The sequence below is a fragment of the Archocentrus centrarchus genome, chromosome 6 (genome assembly GCF_007364275.1).
Source record: "Archocentrus centrarchus isolate MPI-CPG fArcCen1 chromosome 6, fArcCen1, whole genome shotgun sequence".
In the NCBI taxonomy this organism is placed as follows: Eukaryota; Metazoa; Chordata; class Actinopteri; order Cichliformes; family Cichlidae; genus Archocentrus; species Archocentrus centrarchus.
Window position 1 is genome coordinate 19,145,301 of NC_044351.1, and position 17,185 is coordinate 19,162,485.

The 17,185-nt window shown below is 38.6% G+C and overlaps 4 protein-coding genes across 6 annotated transcripts; 2 read left to right on the plus strand and 2 right to left on the minus strand.

The window, feature by feature from the left end:
• Positions 1–39: 39 nt before the first annotated feature.
• acsbg1 (acyl-CoA synthetase bubblegum family member 1) lies at positions 40–5,476 on the minus strand. The gene is made up of 14 exons (XM_030731441.1): positions 5,352–5,476; positions 4,557–4,624; positions 4,197–4,465; positions 4,011–4,099; positions 3,759–3,879; positions 3,595–3,675; positions 3,356–3,505; positions 2,999–3,175; positions 2,545–2,726; positions 2,194–2,427; positions 1,849–2,066; positions 1,538–1,677; positions 1,117–1,363; positions 40–947 (listed from the first exon to the last, which is right to left on the minus strand). The coding sequence occupies exons 1-14, from the start codon at positions 5,384–5,386 to the stop codon at positions 871–873; spliced, it is 2,088 nt and encodes a 695-aa protein (XP_030587301.1). The 5' UTR covers positions 5,387–5,476; the 3' UTR covers positions 40–870.
• Positions 5,477–6,178: 702 nt separating this feature from the next.
• dnaja (DnaJ heat shock protein family (Hsp40) member A) lies at positions 6,179–9,163 on the plus strand. Its single transcript, XM_030730926.1, has 8 exons — positions 6,179–6,316; positions 6,670–6,811; positions 7,252–7,426; positions 7,513–7,617; positions 7,744–7,971; positions 8,065–8,295; positions 8,403–8,503; positions 8,615–9,163. The coding sequence occupies exons 2-8, from the start codon at positions 6,680–6,682 to the stop codon at positions 8,828–8,830; spliced, it is 1,188 nt and encodes a 395-aa protein (XP_030586786.1). The 5' UTR covers positions 6,179–6,316; positions 6,670–6,679; the 3' UTR covers positions 8,831–9,163.
• A 3-nt stretch (positions 9,164–9,166) lies between these two features.
• rps27l (ribosomal protein S27 like) lies at positions 9,167–12,863 on the minus strand. The gene is made up of 4 exons (XM_030730931.1): positions 12,720–12,863; positions 12,097–12,205; positions 9,859–9,969; positions 9,167–9,366 (listed from the first exon to the last, which is right to left on the minus strand). The coding sequence occupies exons 1-4, from the start codon at positions 12,723–12,725 to the stop codon at positions 9,338–9,340; spliced, it is 255 nt and encodes an 84-aa protein (XP_030586791.1). The 5' UTR covers positions 12,726–12,863; the 3' UTR covers positions 9,167–9,337.
• On the plus strand, positions 12,527–17,180 carry LOC115781313 (ras-related protein Rab-8B). 3 transcript variants are annotated; one of them, XM_030730930.1, is made up of 9 exons: positions 12,527–12,636; positions 14,381–14,607; positions 15,144–15,204; positions 15,320–15,380; positions 15,481–15,558; positions 15,673–15,762; positions 15,873–15,938; positions 16,032–16,082; positions 16,182–17,180. In XM_030730930.1, the coding sequence occupies exons 2-9, from the start codon at positions 14,484–14,486 to the stop codon at positions 16,272–16,274; spliced, it is 624 nt and encodes a 207-aa protein (XP_030586790.1). In that variant the 5' UTR covers positions 12,527–12,636; positions 14,381–14,483; the 3' UTR covers positions 16,275–17,180. The 3 variants fall into 3 exon arrangements, with proteins under 3 accessions (XP_030586790.1, XP_030586788.1, XP_030586789.1); XM_030730928.1 differs by having other exon boundaries at positions 12,574–12,636; positions 14,325–14,607; XM_030730929.1 differs by lacking the exon at positions 12,527–12,636 and having other exon boundaries at positions 14,296–14,607.
• The last annotated feature ends 5 nt before the right edge of the window (positions 17,181–17,185 follow it).

A 17,185-nucleotide genomic window follows, 5' to 3' on the forward strand; every position in this document is an offset into this window, starting at 1 on the left:
AAAATCTAATGTTGGCTAGAGAAAAGTTGTTTCTAACATGGTGTAACTTTTAACTTATTAAATAATATATTCTTAAAATGTTGTGTATGTTCTCTTTTTTTTTTTTTTTTTTCATTCTGCAAAAAAGATGCAATTATACAATACTGTGCAAAAGTCTCGAACACCCCTCATTTCTTTATAGTTTGCTAGGAAAATTGGTAATAGGTCCGATGATTTATTGAAACATGCAAACTTGCGAGGAAATGCCGTATATAAGGCAAAAACAGAGCTTGTATAATTCTAACAAATTTGATATTTGGTATGACGGCGACTCTCTCAGTCAAGCTTTCTTGTAGTTTCTTTAGTCTTCAGGAATAGTTCTCCGGGCTTCTTGGGCCTTGGATCCCCATTGTTCTATTCTCTGTCAAGATGATCCCACACTGGTGCAATAATGTTGAGGATTTGGAGGCCAATCCTGACTGATAAGTGTTCCATTATGTGTGTAATGGTTTTGTTTTTTTGCATTCATAATTCCATCAATTTTCATAAGATCTCCAAGACCACTGCAGCCCCAAACCATGGGTCTCCACCATGTTTACAGATGTCTGCAGACAGTCGTACCTTTCTCCTGACCTCCGTGCATAATGACAATAATCTGAGCCAAAATTGAAAATTTGGATTCATCGCTCCATAAGACCTGTGGCCACACATTTTTGTCCACTTCTTGTGTAATTTGGTCACTCAAGAATACTTAAAAGAATTACAAGAAATTCTGGGGTGGCTCAAGACTTTTGCATGGTACTGTAATTACATTTTATGCATATCCACAGGTGATGAGATGGAGAAAAATGACACGATTTCATACTAACAGTTACACAGTAGAACATGACCTTATCCTTGATAAAGGCTCTCTATAACTTTGTGATACATCTCTAAGACAACAGGACGACGAAGCTTCATTGTGGGACCTGGAACAAGAAAGCAGTATATTAGTGATAGATACCTGCAATCTTACAACTGGTTCAATACAAATAGCATCTTATTGTGTATAACATTGTGTTACATGATTTTGATACTATACCGGCATAAGCCTTTAGTTAGTGCTAGTCTTTTTAAACTGTGTTCTGCTGAATTTACCCAGCTCTCCTCCAGAAACAGAGAAGTCCTTCCTCAGAATAGTCCATCTTTGTATGCATTGGGCATTCGAGGTGGCTGCAGAGTTGACTCTGTCAATTCCCTCTTGAATTGCCCGGTACACTTCTTTGTCTTTTTCTCCAGTTATGTCAGACACTTTTGTTGCTTGGCTGCCCAGCTCTCTGCAAAACTCCACAGCTTCCACACTGAGTTCCTCTGTTGGCTCCATGGTTTCTGTATTGCTGCAACACTGAAAAAAAGGGTTCAATTCCAATCATTTACATATAAATCATGGTGATAGGTACTTTATACTCCCAGACTTGTTATAACACTAGCACAGTGTGCTAGAGTGTAAGTTAGGAAGGTATTTAACATTTATGTCCACTTGTAGTTTACCTCCTTTATTATGCATGATTTTTATTACCTTTAGGGTTAAAAGCATGGACAAAAACTTCTTTTTGTCTCCAATCAGCATGGCATTGCTGATGATGGGTAGCTCCTTCTTTACTGCTTCCTCTATGGGAACAGGTGGAACATTTTCTCCTCCAGCTGTGATGATCAACTCTAAATGGAAGGAGTAGACAAACTGACATTTCAGCTGCTTGTGACTCACTTCACAGAGAAAGAAGTCTTATATTTGCCCAGAACAGCATGTACCTTATAGAATATAAGACAGTGACCTAAAATAATCCAGTTACACTCTCACAATAGTCTCGTTTTCTGAGATTATGCTACCTTTTATCCTTCCTGTGATGTACAAGAAACCCTCTTCATCAGCCTTCCCCAGGTCTCCAGAATGCAGCCATCCATCTTCATCCAAAGCTTCTCTTGTTTTGTCTTCCATGTTCAGGAAACCCATGAAAATGTTGCGTCCCCAAAAGCATATTTCTCCTGTCCCTTCAGAGTCTACATTGGCCATTTTGTAGCGACAGCCAGGCACCACCTTTCCGCAGCTATGGGTCAGAAAAAGAGTTTTCTGTGTCTTAAACTGTATTACAATTCAAAACATAAGCAGCAAAAACATCACAGACAATTTCTTTTATTACAATCCTTGATTTTTTTTTTTTTTTTTTTTTTTACCTTGGCAGTTTATAAACTTTTGGACCTGACATGAAGTGAGGTCCTGTGCTCTCGCTCATGCCATAGGCCTCATACAAGCGGATGTTCAAGCCCAGGAAAAATTGCACTGTTTCACTACTGATTGGTGCTGCTCCAGAAAAGAACTTCTGACAACAGTTCAGGCCCAGCTCAGCCCGAAGCTTCTGCAGCACAAGGCTGTCAGCCACGTAAAAAAGGAAAGGCTTTTCATCACCCCTAAGAAAATTGCAAATGATAACTGTTGAATGAACTCATCTCTTTTGGGAAAAATCCATCTATTTATACATATATGCACATTTTAGGAATAATTATTCATAATCAAACTATACTTACTCTTGCATATACTTTTGATTTGCTTCCTGGCTGACTGACATTGCCCATGTTACCAGTTTCTTTTTCAGATATCCACACTGACTAATCTCCTGTTTAATCTTCTCCATTATTTTCTCCCATACCCGAGGGACACCCATGTGGGATGTTGGGCGAACCTCCCGCAGTGTAGTTATCAAGCTTCCCTTTAGGGAAAATGTACAAAATAAGATGTGGAAAAAAACATCACTGTGGGTGTGGAAATTCAGTCTGCACAAATTCAAATTGTTACCTACGCAAATACTGTAATATTTTTCCCAAGTCATGAAATTAGTTTTGTTTTTTGTTTTTTTTATGTTAAGCATCTTGTAGTACTGATTGTTGTCAAAATGCATATTCCATTGGTTTGTTGACAAACCTTCAACATAGCCTTTAACAAAAGTTAGAATTAGGTGATCATCTCTTTGTAACTGTTTACCTTTAAGGCATCTGGCTGTGCAAAGTATACCAGCTCACCCCAGTGGATGCCTGTCCACAGATCATAGATCTGAGCAGCAATGTGGCTGAGAGGCAGGTAACTCACTATTGACTCCTGTTTAGTGTCGGCTGGCTGCATTTCTCCAGCCCTGCTGGCATGAATGGTCGTCCATGTGATCTGTAAATTTGTTCAATACAGAATATTCTTTCTTTAGCCTTAAACAACAATATATATATATATATATATATATATATATTTTCAATTTAGCTGCTTTGCTTTCAAGTAACATGTTATAATTATAATAATATGACACAATTAGGCACACAAGTACACGTTAATAGCCACACGAAAGCTTACATTGTCATGACTGAGCATGACTCCTTTCGGCTTGCCCGTGGTGCCAGATGTGTAGATCAGGACACAGCACTGGTTAGCTCTCTGGCTGCTGATAATGTCATCCAATTGTTTTTCAGAAACATCCAGACCCAGCTCCAAGAACTCCTCCCACTATCCAAAAGCAGAAATATACCATTTGGAACACAGCCTCAACAGTCATTGTGGTCTGTATCATTATATGTGCTGTTTGGAAGACTTACGGAGTAGAGATTTGAGATCTTCTGCTGGACTTGCCCACTGTACTGCATTATGGCTTTTAAATTGGGTAGTCTGTCACATATCTTTGGTAGCAAGGGAGAAAATTCTTTCACAGATGTTTTAGATGTGGAATTAAGTCCTTTGCGTATATTTATTTGTACAGTACCTGCAATATCTTATCCAGTTGCTTCTGGTTTTCTACCACAATAATGTTGGCTTTGGAGTCACTAGCCACATAATGGCAAGCTTCTGGTGAGTTTGTGGCATAAATTCCTGTCATTATTCCTCTGTAAGAAAGAAAGGCGTTAGTGACTGTCACACTGCAATGGGAGAAATACACCCATACAGTATTTATGTGCAGTCACTGGCTGATTCCAACTAGTGCTTAATATAAGTTGAGCTGTTGATGTGTTCTCACCCTGCCATGACAGCACCAACTGCAGAGAAGAACCATTCTGCTGAATTGAATCCTAGTATTGCCACACCATGGAATCGCTCTAAACCAAGCTGCACACATCAAAAAATTTTTGAACTTTAATTTGCAAAAGTGGTGATCATTGATAGTGTTATTTAACACATACCTAAAATTTTTTGGTTAATATACCTTTAAAAAGCTCTTGGCTGCTCTTCGGCACATTTGGTAATACTCTAGGAAAGTTATCTTTTCCCATTTGTTGTTCTTCTTGCTGGCAAGTGCATGCTTGTTTCCATATTTTTCAACTGAGGCTTTGAACATTTGGTGAACTGTGACGGGTTCCTCTGCACATCCTTCTTCTATTCTCAGCTTGACTGAACCTCTAGCATCAGTGGTCCAAAGAGAATGAGCTGGAGCCAGAGATGTGCTGGCAAACGACTGATCTACGTTTATTTGTCCTGGGATGAGAAAAAAAAATTAAATCAAATCTGAAACACAAATGCATTCACTGGGCAGTGGAAGTCTTCTCATTCAGTCCTCATAACTCACCTATAAAGGCGAGCTCTTCACTATCTGCCTGCATGTGTGCCATAGTCGTCTGTGCTGGCGACACCACACTGTAACACGCAGAGAAAACATTGGCTACAAGCACACTCACATGCACTGCACCTCAAATTCTGGCAGTGGTTTCATTTTATCACATGGGTCTAATTTTCAGTAGCATTGTTGACCCAACACAATGTCAGGCTTTTGCCACAGGAAAACCCCCCTTCCGTTGTCTGACAAAAAAGTGTCCACTCCCACTCATCGATATTGTTGTCATGGTAGATGGGGAGGATCCATTGCAAATCAATATAAAGATTGATGCAAAGATTGATGACATTTCTACCCCAATGGTGATGACCAAGCCTCCATGCACAAAGCATTCAGAGTGACTTAACAGTCTGATTACAGTGAAAATAAGTGAAATCTCCCAGATGTGTTCAACACAACTGAACACGTCTGGGACCAGCTGGACCAGTATGTTAGACAGCACTCTCTATCACCTTCATAAAAACAAATGAGAAAAAAATCTTTTAAAGAATCTGGGAATTGTGGACCAGTACCAAGGCTGGGTGCAAAATGCTTTCATAATACAAGAAATATTCATTCAATAACTTTGGCAGAAGTGGCTAACTGTGATTGGTTAAGCTCTCACAATACTTTTGTGCTGTGGTGAATATGCATGCATACTGCTAGACCTGGTTCAAAGATAAAAAGAAGCTATCCCACAGTCGAGCTGAAAAACAAGGTGAAGGAAGGCAGGTGAAAGAAACAAAAAGCAATTAATTTTAAGTTGCTCACCCATCCTCAAGTTGATGATCAACCTTCTTTTCCATTCTGAACTTGCTCAAAAATGCTGCTTTCAAAACTTGGACTAATGTGATTTATGGGAATATAAGAAAAAACAATCCCACAGTTCAACAAGCCTCCCAAAATTCGCTTAAGGTTGTGAAACAAACAGGAAAGACCATGTGGGTGGTGCATTGGAATCAGTTGCTCAAGAACATGCTCCGAATTCAGATCAACTCATCTTTTCATATGTAAAACAGCCTTTCCCAATTCACACAATGACATGTTAAAAACTTAATCATACCGCTGTCCATTTAATCTTAATCAAGCTTAATCTACATGAGTTACAGGATGAAACAGGCTTATTTTAGTACCTCAGAAATGTAATCAGTTGGGACTTTCAGACAATATTTGTGACCTTTAACCATTCTGCACTTAATTTCTAAGGAGTCTCTCCTCATCCAATCAAGGCATCTAATCTGCAATAAATACATCAATAATAAACAACAAGATTTACACTTTGGGGGCTCACACAACAAATATTACAATCATTTCGTGAGAAGTGTTGTTGCTGTTTCGCCAAATAGTGCCTCTTGAGAAAGTTAGATGCCATTTACAAAGTAGCCTGTGTCTTATTAGAGATCATACATGCTATATTTACTGCTTTTACAAGTACTTTTTTTTTTGAGAAAGCCCTTGTCCCACTGGCCTCTCATATCGGCATCTAAGGTAATGCAATCCTTCGAAAAAAATAGGTCATGCTATATATGAAGGAAATCTAGTAACCTCTATCCCTCCCCCTCGTCCCTACTCAGGTCTTTTCTAGACTCCTCTCCCTGCCAACGAAACATCCGGCCCCTCTTCTCGAAGCTCTCCAGAAAGTTCTGCACTGCGAAGCGGCTATAAGTACCGCCCACCTTCTCTTTCCACTCTCACAGTAAAGTCAGCTGAAAGCGAGGTTAGCGAGCTCCTGGAAAGTAAGGCTTCAAGACTTCCTATTTTAAATAACACATAGCCTTTTAACGCAGAAATACAAGCAATTTCATTTAAGGTTGACTGAGCTAAGGTTAATATGGGCGACACCTGCTACTCGTATAGCGTTTCTTAGGCATACCGTAATTTAGCTGCAGGTCAACGTTATTATTTTTTATTTTATCGTAGTTAAACTGAGGTTAGCCTCTGTTCTGGCTAGTGTGCTCTTTCCGGTTTGCTAAATATTAGCTAACAGTGTTGCTGTTTCTAGCTGTAACCTCGGAGCCTAACGCAGTAAGGTTTAATGCGAAAGACTGTGAGGCAATGTGTAATATGTTGTGCGTTATTTTGTCTTTAGGATCGTCATCATGGTTCACGAAACCGGCTACTACGATCTCCTGGGAGTCAGCCCCAGTGCCTCACAGGACGAAATCAAAAAAGCCTACCGAAAACTTGCGCTAAAATATCATCCTGACAAGAACCCAAATGAAGGAGAGAAGGTGAGTGTTTAAACTTTTTCTTTTTATTTCACCAGTGCAGACGTTTACGTGCCACCGTTAAAGCCGTTTCTAATTTTAAACCGGACGCCTAGTTTGAAGGACAGGGGGAACTTTCTGGAATGATCTATACGCAGCTCGCTTTGTATGGGTAGGGGAAGACTAACAGGCTTGCACTGAGTTGACGTTCCTGGCTACAGTGTGAAATTAATGTTCGAAATTAAATTAAATGTACTATTATTGTAGTCTGTTTCTTCCCATTTAAAACCTTTGATGTGCTTTTTTTTTTTTTTTTTAAAGTGGCATTGTCAGAATACATTAGTTGTACATTAGGTAGCCCGAATAAAGAATCTGAACCAAGAAACTAACTTAAGTTATAACTTTAGTAGAATGACTCACTCTGACTTTTAAAACTAATTTAATGATTTGTTTTATTTCCACAGTTCAAGCACATTTCTCAAGCATATGAGGTGCTGTCAGACCCAAAGAAGAGAGACTTGTATGACCAAGGAGGGGAGCAAGCCATCAAAGAAGGAGGCATGGGTGGCGGGAGTTCACCAATGGATATTTTCAATATGTTCTTTGGAGGTGGAGGACGAATGCAGAGAGAGAGAAAAGGTAAGGCAGTTCATTTGAACTTTAGCTAGATGCTGTTTGCAGTGTGAATACTCCTATTCTTTATGAATATTGTGCTTTTTCTTTAGGGAAAAATGTGGTCCATCAGCTTAGCGTTTCACTGGAGGAGATGTACAATGGTTCAACTAGAAAGCTTGGACTCCAAAAAAATGTAATTTGTGAAAAATGTGAAGGTGAGTATCAGCATATTTAAAGAGAAAAATGCAGGTTAATACTAAAGTGTTGAATTATACAGAAAAGTAAATCATCCTGGTTTTTTTTGTTTGTTTTTTTTTTTTTCTTCCTCTGTTAAATCACAGGTTATGGCGGCAAGAAGGGTGCTTTGGAGAAGTGCTCAAACTGCAAAGGAAGAGGAGTACAAGTCAGGGTGCAGCAGCTTGGGCCAGGCATGATTCAGCAGATCCAAAGCATGTGTCCAGACTGCCAGGGACAGGGTGAGAAATTTAACTCAAAGGACCGCTGCAAGAATTGCAATGGGCACAAAGTAGAACGCAAGAAGAAAATCCTTGAAGTTCATGTTGACAAAGGTAAGCCCCCTCCACTTATCTGAGACAGTCATATTAAAATGGCAGGTTTTTTTTGTATTTTTTCATAAGCAAATTTAACTGTCTGCTGTGCAGGTATGAAAGATGGTCAGAAAATTACATTCCATGGAGAAGGTGACCAGGAGCCTGGCCTGGAACCTGGGGATATCATCATTGTGCTGGATCAGAAGGATCACCCAGTTTTCCAGAGACGGGATAACAACTTGACAATGAAGATGAACATCAAACTTGTTGAGGCACTGTGTGGGTTCAGGAAGACCATTCAGACTCTAGACAACAGAACACTAGTCATCAGCTCACAACCAGGTAAGTGCCTGAAATCAGCTGAAGCATTGGCTTATCTGGTGTTTGGTTGTGAATAACAAGAATACAGATTACAATAACTTTTTTTTTTTTTTTTTTTAAATCAACAGGTGAAGTCATTAAGCACAACGACGTCAAACGTGTTATGAACGAGGGCATGCCGATTTACAGAGATCCTTATGAAAAGGGACAACTTATTATTCAGTTCCAGGTAAGATGAACAGACCATTTCAGCAGTGTGACTCAACTCTGGATTTAAACTTAAGCTGTGGGGGAAAACTTGTCAGCTGATTTTTTTTTTTAAATCCATTTTATCTTGTAGGTGGAGTTCCCAGAGAAGCACTGGCTCCCAGAGCATCTCATGTTCCAGCTGGAACGACTGCTTCCGCCCAGAGAGGATGTGATGATCACTGACGACATGGAGGAGGTGGACCTCTGCGAGGTCGATTTGGAGTCACAACAGAAACACTACAGCGGTGAGGCTTACGAGGAAGACGAGGATAGTCCCAGAGGCGGCGTGCAATGTCAGACACAGTGATTGTAGTCCACTAGAAATGCAATGTTGAGTATGTGGGGGGGGTCTTTTTTTTTTTTTTGCAAAGGGACAGGTTTTGAGCCACGCCTTTAATGTCCCTTTCATAAAGTAATACTGTAAGTTCGACATCAGTCTAAAACTGTTGCCAATTCATATTTGACTTTTTTTTTTTTTTTTGTGTATGTGTTTTGTTCTATTTAAGGTCATATTTTATGTTTCCCAAATCTACAGCACAGATATCTTCATTTGAACCTGAATGACTTCTTGTATGCTTTCTGTGAAGGTGAATTTTTAGTCAAACATTTTTGTTCAATAAAAAAAAAAAAATACCCAGAACTCTTTAACTTTAAGTGCTGTCTTTATTTACTTAGATATTTGCATATTAAATTCTGATAGTAATTTTCTTGCACAATCTGAGCATCAGAATGACAATCTGTCATTAATGATTACAATTTCAATAGAAAAATTTGGGATTTCTTAATGTCTGAATTTAAGTGTGCAACATCCAATTTAATGTTGCTTCCTCCTAAAAGAGCAACCTGTGGAACAAAAAAAAAAAATCAAAATTAGTGATCACAAATGCACAGCTTTTAAGGCTATATTGATTGCTTTGTGCACCGCGCAGGTGCTACAGTATTCTCCTGAACGATGGGTGTTACCCCTCAGACAATGCCTCCACATCAGCACTGATAAGTCAAAACCTGAAGCAAATAATTTTGTCTTTGAGTTTTTTCCACAAAGTATCATCTTAAACTGTTGCAACATCTCCCTCAGTAGAATTTGTGAATCTCTAGGCTTCTGTACTGAGTTTACAACAGTGGTAAAAACCAGCATGATCATAAACGTCTTCAACCTGGCTGCGGCGGCACAACTTAAAAGTGCAGAAATGGCGACTTGCAAAAGCAGATGTGAAGTCAACATTGTCGTACAGTACCGTTCATGAGGCACCACACATCGAATATAATGGGGCCCTTACACTTAAGCTCAGCTATTTACAACTCTAGTAGTACAGACTGTTCTGGATGTTTTACCCTCTGTTAGTCTGGCCTTTCCTCCTTTGGGCTGGCACAGCACTGTTGAACATCCCACACACAGCACCACTGACTGTGCGTGACTGAACACAGTGGTGATCTTGTAGCAGCCTGCAAAGAAATGGTAAACAAAACTGTTACACATCCATTTAACAGTTACATTTCTGTGATTAACATGTATGTAAAACACTGCAAAAACAGGCTTAACAGAGCAGCTACATAACTTAAGTATGTATCAGACTTGTATGAGGACTTGCCGTATACATGTGCAGTGAATGGATTCCAAAAATTAAGACCACTAAATACTGCGTTTGTTTGGGGTATGTTACTAAAGCTGAGAGACATAATGTAAAGTATATTTTATATGCCCTTCCCACTAAGTATGTACAATGAGAATAAAATTAAGCTAAAGTTTACTCAAACAATAATCATCTTTCTCTCAGGTAGGGGAGAGTGGGGTGAGTTGTGCCAGTTTTTACTTAAAGTTACTTTAAAGCAAGACCATGATAGTAATGCTTCCAACTAAAATATATATATATATATTTCAGAATGTGGTGCATCCCTGGGAACAATCACTTTGGATCTGAAATATGGTATTTAAGAAATACAGCTTTCTGAAAAAAAGTGGTCTTGTGGCACAACTTGCCCCCGGTGCGGGGTAAGTTGTGCATTTGGAGATAATGCATTGGGGTAAATTGTGCCATTGATTATTCAAGTAAAACAGAATATTTTGATCTCAGAAACTGTAATGCTTTATAAAAGCTAGACAAATATAATACAAAATGACTCATTTAAGGTTTATTTAAAGTTATTTTACAACATCAAAGGCTACTTTTCTACAAGCGTATTGCACCACATGAGCACATCAAAGGTCAGTTTTCTTAAACAAGGTCTAGCGCTTTATGAACACACCAGAACAAAGTTGAGTTCAAAATGAAAAAATGAAGAAAAAAATCAGCATCCATCACCTGCGCATCCATCCATTGTACTGTTGTAGTAGGTTTTCATTGAGTAATAGTAATAGTTTTGTCTAAAAGTTGAAAGCTGTGTGTGATGGCAGGGTGAGCATAACACCATTTTCTGTAGGAGTTGTCACCACCTTCAGTGAGATGTGAGATTCATGGTTGTCCAAAATAAGCAGAACTGGGTAATTGGTGGAGCAGTTGGTTGAATCCCTGCCTGTCTTCCTCTTATAATTCTGTGGCATTATGATCTATTTCTATTTTTGGTCTAAAATGAAGAATGTCACATAGTTTTAGTTAAAAAAAAAAAAAAAAAAAAAAAGTGTACAATTACAATAAATATAGTGGAGGTGAGTTGTGCCACTGGCACAACTTAACCCAGGCCCTCTGGCACAAATCACCCCAACCTGAACTTTTTGGAAAAAATGCATCATCCAGCATTTTTTAGCTAACATAATGCTAGCTGTATAGACTTATAGCGTAGCATACCAAAGCAGTAAAACATTTGTAGAATGTTTTCGAACTTGTCTATAACTGTTCAGACACAACAATCAAAAAACCTTGATCATAGAAATTTTACTTTGTAGGGCAAAAAACATTTTTTTGAAGTTAAATGTGCTTACTTCTCATGCAATGAGGCTCTCATCTTTACAGGATGAGTAAAATGACTGACTCTTCAAAAATGTGTGGTCACATGACAAATTTCTTTTATGGTTCCCTAGAAACAGGGGGTGGCACAACTTCCCCACTGGCACAAATCACCCCACTTTCCCCTATTCTGTTTGTCACCCCAATAATGTTTAAAACTGTTATTTCAGTTGCTATTCTGTCCAGTTATTTGCCTTTCAGTGTAAATGCATATATCAACTGGTACAATGAGGAAACATGAAAACAGGGTTATCAGAAGTTTCCTAGCCTTTCCTCTAGCTGCCTTTCCTTTTGCCTCTGCCAATTTCCATTATAATCCACAAAAATCAGCACAGCTTGTACCTTTGTGGTGACTTGCACCACAAAGTCTACCTTAGCCACAGTAGGCAGCAAGTAGGCAGTCTGTAACATATTAACCTACAGGAGTGTGCTGCTTTTCTTCCCCACAGCCATACAATTAAAGCCAGACCTTTACAGACGTGTCATCTTATATAACTGACTTGAATAAAAGAGACAATCAAAATGTCAGACACTATTTATGAGATAAAATAAAAGGACACAATGCTGTGAAGTCGAGGAACACCTCGTGACCATGTAGTAAAATATAAACATTTGTATATATATATACCTGGGCATTTCACGTCCATAAAGTAGGAATTGGGACACTGAACAAGTCTTTTCTTTTTATGTTGTCGTCTCTCGTAGTCAAGTGACGGGTGGAGAAGGTCTTTGGCCAACTAAAATTAAAGGAAAAATGCAAATTATCATTCATCTTACAGGCCAAGTCCAGTCAAATAAGTGGTGACAACCGTATTTTATATTTGCTCACTTTAGTAAACTTTCTAACATTTTAACTGTCGTGTTTGGCTAACACATCTTAGCGATACAATGAACGATGACAATACACCATTCTTAAGTAAGCACGACGGTTTTCGTGATTTGTAAACTCGGTGGGCTCAGTCGTGAAAGTTTACAGGCTAATTCTTGGCCCGAAATTACTACGCTACAAGTTACGTCATACATCAATTTGATACAGCTGTGTTTCAGCAAGTAGTCGCCACCCGTGTTCGAAAGCTACCGTTAGCTAGCTAACTTCCACTCCATGTGCTGCTACTTATCAACAACACAACTGCGAAGCTTCACGCTGTAAACACGCCGTGAAATTACGGTAGGAGCTCGACGCTGAAATACACTAATAGGCCTACTACATAAAAAAAGCACACAAATTAACACAAAACTTTTGCAGCTTACAGGCATTTTCGCTGTGCAGCTCTCTGCGCATATGTGTGCTGACTGAGTAGAAAGTAGCTTTGAGCAACGGGGATTACCACACTGAAAATCATACAGTATGCTGAAAATGGGAAGAAAGTGTATCTGAATTAAAAAAAAATAATAATAAAATGAAATTTGTATTCAAGAAGGAAAGAAAACAACAACAATAATAATAATAACAATGTTATAATAATTATTATTTAATCACCAGAGGTGTAGCTCACTTCGTAATTAAACGTATTTATGTACAGTACCAGTCAAAAGTTTGGACACACCTTCTCATTCAGTGTTTTTAATTTTTTTCCCCCTGCATTGTAAATTAATACTGAAGTCATCCAAACTATGAAGAAACATCTATGAGGGAATCATATAGAAAACTTAAAAGTATTAAACAAAGCAAAACATGTCTTCGATTTTAGATTCTTCAAAATAGGCACCTTTTGCTTTGATTTTATATATATATATATATATATATATATATATATATATATATATATATATATATTTATATATATATACACTGCATGCAAATATGATGTGAACGACAATAGAGAATCCTTGAATGAGTTCCCAGAGGTGCTGAGCACTTGTTGGCTGCTTTACACCTTCACTCTGCAGTCCAGCTCATCCCAAACCATCTCAATTTGGTTTAGATCAGATGATTGTGGAGGCCAGGTGTCATGTACGAGTGGTGTGGCAGGAAGAGTGGACTCAAAAGCAGACTCCAAAACAGGACTGAATGTAGATGGTGACTTTATTGCTGAATAATCCAAAATATAAACACAACAGTGAGGAGCACAGGAAAACAGGAACAAAACCACAACTCCATGCGGGAGGACGCGACAGAGAACAGAGGGAACTCTTGGTCTTCCTTTCCTGGGGCGGTCCTGATGAGAGCCAGTTTCATTGTAATGTTTGATGTCTTTGAGACTGCACCTGAGGATACTTTCAAAGTTCTTGAAATTTTTCAGACTGACTGACCTTCATTTCTTAAAGTAATGATGGACTGTTGTTTTTCTTTACTTAGTTGAGTAGTTCTTGCCATAATATGGATTAGAACATTACTCAAATAGGGCTATTAACTGTATACTAACTCTACACCTTAACAACACAACTGATGATCTCAAACACATTAAGATGGCAAGAAATTCAAGAAATTAACTCTTGTCAAGGCACAGCTGTTAACTGAAAGCCATTGCAGGTGACTACTTCATAAAGCTGACTGAGAAAATGCCAAGATGTGCAAAACTGTCATCTAAGCAGGAGGTGCTTACTGTGAAGGATCTAAAATATAAAACATTCTGGTTTAACACTTTTTGATAATTAAATAATTCCATATGTATTTAGTTTGGTTAGAATGACTTTAGTATTGATCTACAATGGAGATAATTTTTAAATAATGAAAAACCACTGAATGAGAAGGTGTGTCCAAACGTTTGACTGGCGCTTTATGGGTGTGTGTGTGTGTGTGTGTGTGTGTGTGTGTGTGTGTGTGTGTGTGTGTGTGTGTGTGTGTGTGTGTGTGTGTGTGTGTGTGTGTGCAAAATATGTCAAATGACGATTAAATCCTTTTAAACTACAAAGCCCATAATGCAAAGCGGGAACTGACGTCACATTTCTCAACACCGGGTTTTCGCTAGTCTACCCGGGTCTGCGAAAGACAGCTGAGGGTTTCCAGACGGGGGATCCCAGCTTCATTGCGGCCTTATAATATCGAAACGCAGGAGCCTGAAGTTTATTTCAATGGCGAAAACGTACGATTATCTCTTTAAACTGTTGCTGATCGGAGACAGCGGTGTCGGCAAGACATGTCTGCTGTTCAGATTCAGCGAGGACTCCTTCAATACCACCTTCATATCTACAATAGGTGAGTATCCTACAGACGCCCCCCAAGGATAAATCTCAGATAATTAATGCCTGCATCAACATAGTGCAACGTTTTTATTGCATTGCCCTGGTAGTAATAGAAGCTAGTGGGTTTTGCATGAAATTAAGCAGACCCACAACAATCTAAAAGGGAAAAAGCTGGATATGAACCAGACAATGGGACTGTGAGACTAATGAATAATGCTATTCTGTCCTTGAAGACTCAGGAATCAGTTATGCCCTAGGAGGATTAAACAGAATGAAATCAAAGCCACAGTCAAGAATTTTGACTTCTGGTTTAGCCTTTGTGTTGAAAACAGTATTGGTATAATTATGTTATAACCCCCATAACTACTGCAATATTCCACTGCAGCTACTTTTGCTTCTCCAAAGATGTTCCCCTACAACTTGACACATCATTTTTTTTCCTATTGATTGCAGAAATGCCTGGTTTCCTGTGTATGTGAGGCATGTGACAAATCTGATTGTGTCTGGAAACTAACTGAGCGTACGCGGCTCTTACTTGCTTTAATACAGGAATAGACTTCAAAATCAGGACAATAGAGCTGGATGGAAAGAGAGTCAAACTTCAGATTTGGTACGTGTAATCTGACCAAGCTTAGTCCCCTTTTTCATATGAAAGTGAATTCATCTGCACTTTAAATGAAAAGACTGTCTTCTGCTTCTCTTTGTTCTTGATTTGATTTGCTCAGGGATACTGCGGGCCAGGAGAGGTTTCGCACCATCACTACAGCATACTACAGAGGAGCAATGGTTAGTCCTTTATTTCTCACTGAGTCATTATATACATCTACCTTACTCTTACATATCACGGTTCAGAGATTCAGTTTTTTTTGGGTTTTTTTCTTCCCAGGGTATTATGTTGGTCTATGACATCTGCAATGAGAAGTCCTTTGAGAACATAAAAAACTGGATTAGAAATATTGAAGAAGTGAGTTGCAAATATATATATATATTTTAAACAAGCTGTTTTTCATTGTTACTGGACACTCAGAGTGTCATACTTCAAGTAACCTTGTGTAATGAGCCTTTTTAATTCTGCCAGCATGCCTCGTCTGATGTAGAGAAGATGATCCTGGGCAACAAATGCGACATGACTGACAGGAGACAGGTGTCTAAAGACAGGGGTGAAAAAGTGAGTCTAAAGCTAATCATCGCTAAAAAGGAAGCATGTAGCTAATTCAAATGTAGTTTTTCCAGCTCTCAGTGTTTGGCATAAATACATATTTTTTTTATTTTACTTAGCTGGCCATTGATTATGGAGTCAAGTTCTTGGAAACCAGCGCAAAGTCTGGCTTGAATGTTGAAGAGGTAAGCTGGATGTCTTAACCTTTACCATAAAGCGTGATTTAGGTGCGATATATGTACGTGTAATGTTTGTTGTTGTCTTTTCTGTTACACAAGGCTTTTTATACGATGGGAAGAGACATATTACACAATCTGAGCTCAAAGTCGGTAAGCTGATACAGGTTTCAAAAATCAGTCGGTTCTTGGTCTGCTTTTTTAAAATACCGTATTCATTACATTTCTTCACTATCAAATCTTTTCTTGTAGACTGACAGCAGTGCTGGAGGATCAGGAAAACCGGTCAAGATCACGGAGAAAAAGTCGAAGAGAATTAAATTGTTCAAATGCTCACTCCTCTAAGCTGCTCGTCTGGTGCTCACGTTTGTGGCGTGACATTAGTGTTTTGGAGGGTTCCTGCCTTTCGGCCTTCCTCGTTGTAGAGGCGCCTCTGGTCATAATCATGGGGCCTTATTGTCAGCTGGACTTACAGGTTCATGGGAGGCTTGAGATGCTTCCCTGATCTGCTGACCAGAAGAGGATCAATGAGGAACGAGGCTTGCGTTCATATGCGTTCATGCAAAAGACTGATGCATGAACATCAGCAGTGGTTTGTAGCTTACCCTGCAGCGACCTGCTGACCGTGGGCTTGTCTGTAGGATCTCTCAAAAAAAATATATGTTACAAATATTGGTCTTATAAATGGAAAAAGAAGAAAAACAGATTATTTCGTACAATGTAGCATCATTTTATACGCACTGCCTATTGTTACATTTACTATGAGGATGCTGTAAGATAATCATATCAAACTTCAGTATTGATTGTAACTGTGTGAATTCATATATATTAATAAGATTGTGGTATCCAGTGTTAATGCCATCATTTCTAATTGTTCATATGTGCCTATTTGAAGTCACAGTATTGCAATAGAAAGACAAAAATATGTTATAAAAAATGCAACCTACTGTTTTTTGGGTTTTTTTTAACTTATTTTTAATGGAACCTTTATTTGTACAGGGTTCTATGTTAAAACAAAACTGAAAGAGTTGTTTGTTTCTTGAAAGCTGTACTTAATACATGTTGTTATCCAGTTGTCAGTATTTGCATGAAAGCTGTAGGGAGACCTCAGAGGGGTCATTATTAAGCACACAGTTATCTGAAGTAGAAAATGTTTACAGACAGTATTTGAAAATGTCGAGCATATATATATATATATATATATATATATATATAGGAAGTGGAAGTTTTTGGTGTTCACATATTGTATATGTCAT

Bases quoted from the DNA above. Each gene is read 5' to 3' on its own strand.
- acsbg1 (XM_030731441.1), bottom strand. From the start codon at position 5,386: ATGGAAAAGAAGGTTGATCATCAACTTGAGGATGG. The intron at 2,727-2,998 runs GTAAACAGTTAC...TTTTCCCTAAAG, and splicing joins CACAGCCAGATGCCTTAAAG to GGAAGCTTGATAACTACACT. The intron at 2,428-2,544 runs GTAAGTATAGTT...CAATTTTCTTAG, and splicing joins AATCAAAAGTATATGCAAGA to GGGTGATGAAAAGCCTTTCC.
- dnaja (XM_030730926.1), top strand. From the start codon at position 6,680: ATGGTTCACGAAACCGGCTACTACGATCTCCTGGGAGTCAGCCCCAGT. The intron at 6,812-7,251 runs GTGAGTGTTTAA...TTATTTCCACAG, and splicing joins ACCCAAATGAAGGAGAGAAG to TTCAAGCACATTTCTCAAGC. The intron at 7,972-8,064 runs GTAAGCCCCCTC...TCTGCTGTGCAG, and splicing joins TGAAGTTCATGTTGACAAAG to GTATGAAAGATGGTCAGAAA.
- rps27l (XM_030730931.1), bottom strand. The intron at 9,970-12,096 runs GTATATATATAT...ATTTCTTTGCAG, and splicing joins TATGGACGTGAAATGCCCAG to GCTGCTACAAGATCACCACT. The intron at 9,367-9,858 runs GTAAAACATCCA...TTTGTTCCACAG, and splicing joins AAAGGCCAGACTAACAGAGG to GTTGCTCTTTTAGGAGGAAG.
- LOC115781313 (XM_030730930.1), top strand. From the start codon at position 14,484: ATGGCGAAAACGTACGATTATCTCTTTAAACTGTTGCTGATCGGAGAC. The intron at 15,381-15,480 runs GTTAGTCCTTTA...TTTTCTTCCCAG, and splicing joins CATACTACAGAGGAGCAATG to GGTATTATGTTGGTCTATGA. The intron at 15,939-16,031 runs GTAAGCTGGATG...CTGTTACACAAG, and splicing joins CTGGCTTGAATGTTGAAGAG to GCTTTTTATACGATGGGAAG.